The 1,010-nt window shown below is 60.9% G+C and overlaps 1 protein-coding gene across 1 annotated transcript; it reads left to right on the top strand.

The window, feature by feature from the left end:
- Window positions 1–52: 52 nt before the first annotated feature.
- Window positions 53–839, top strand: LOC117101668 (DNA polymerase delta catalytic subunit-like; the record flags this gene model as incomplete). The annotated part of the gene is made up of 1 exon (XM_033241696.1): window positions 53–839. A coding segment is annotated over exon 1 (787 nt), but the record flags the coding sequence as incomplete, so codon positions are not given.
- Window positions 840–1,010: the final 171 nt, after the last annotated feature.

The following is a 1,010-nucleotide window of genomic DNA, read 5'->3' as shown; positions in this document are numbered from 1 at the left end:
CTTGGACGCGTCCAGGTTGACGGGCACCTTTCCCGGAGGAACGAGGAAGCAGATGCTGTCGTCCAAGCTCTGCAGGGAGGCTGCGAGACGGGGTTTCGTGTTTCCCCGTCGAAGAGAGACGGCGGAAGAGCCGGCCGGAGGCGGAGGTCTCGTTCTCGAACCTGTGCCCGGCATTAACGATCACGTGGACGTGTACGACTTCAAGTCCTACTGTCCCAGGTTCGTCGTCGACCGGAACGTGGACGAGGCGACCGCTCTCGAAGACGGGTCCTTCGTCGACGCGAGCGTGCTCGAAGGTCTTCTACTGTCAGTACTCAAGAGGCTGGTGCGAGGACGGGACGAACGACCGGAGCGATCTGCCGCGTACAAAAGGGTGGCGAACGCGTGCATCGGATGCCTGGCCATCTCCGGAAGAGGTCGAATCTACAACCACGTGACGTCGAGCTGCAGGAGACAGCTGGCCAAGTTGAAGAATTGCGCCGAACGCAAGGGCGCTCGGGTGGTTTACGGCGACACTGACTCGCTGTTCGTGAAGGTCGGGGCGAACGGCAGACCCGACTTGCAGATCGAATTCGAAAAAACCATCGGCGGAAACGGATGGCAGAAGTTCGTCCGGAGGGAGACGTACAGACGGCTGCTGCTGACGACAGCGAATAAGAGATACGCGTACCTGCGAGAGGACCGTACAGTCGGCACGGTCGGCATGCTGAACGTGAGGGACGACGCGGAACCTCTAGTTTCCAAACTGGACCGGAAGTTGGTGGAGATCGCGCTGACGCGCGACGATCCTGCGTCGGCTTTGGAGGCCTGCGCCGGTGCCTTCGTCGAACTTGCGGACGGTCTGAAGAGGACGAAGACGATTTCGTTATCGAGCGTTCGCCGACTGTCGAAGAAGGAAACGAACTCTCCCAAGTTCAGGAGAGCGAGCGCCGCGCTCGGTCTGATTCGGCCGGCGCCGTACTACGTCAGACACGAGGGAGCTTCGCAGCACCCTTTGTTCGCGGCGTGTC

The sequence above is a fragment of the Anneissia japonica genome, unplaced genomic scaffold, assembly GCF_011630105.1.
Source record: "Anneissia japonica isolate Jap-2015-1 unplaced genomic scaffold, ASM1163010v1 scaffold30348_len1050_cov77, whole genome shotgun sequence".
Lineage (NCBI taxonomy): Eukaryota > Metazoa > Echinodermata > Crinoidea > Comatulida > Comatulidae > Anneissia > Anneissia japonica.
Note: the sequence above shows the minus strand (reverse complement) of the source record. Positions and strands in the feature narration are given on the sequence as shown.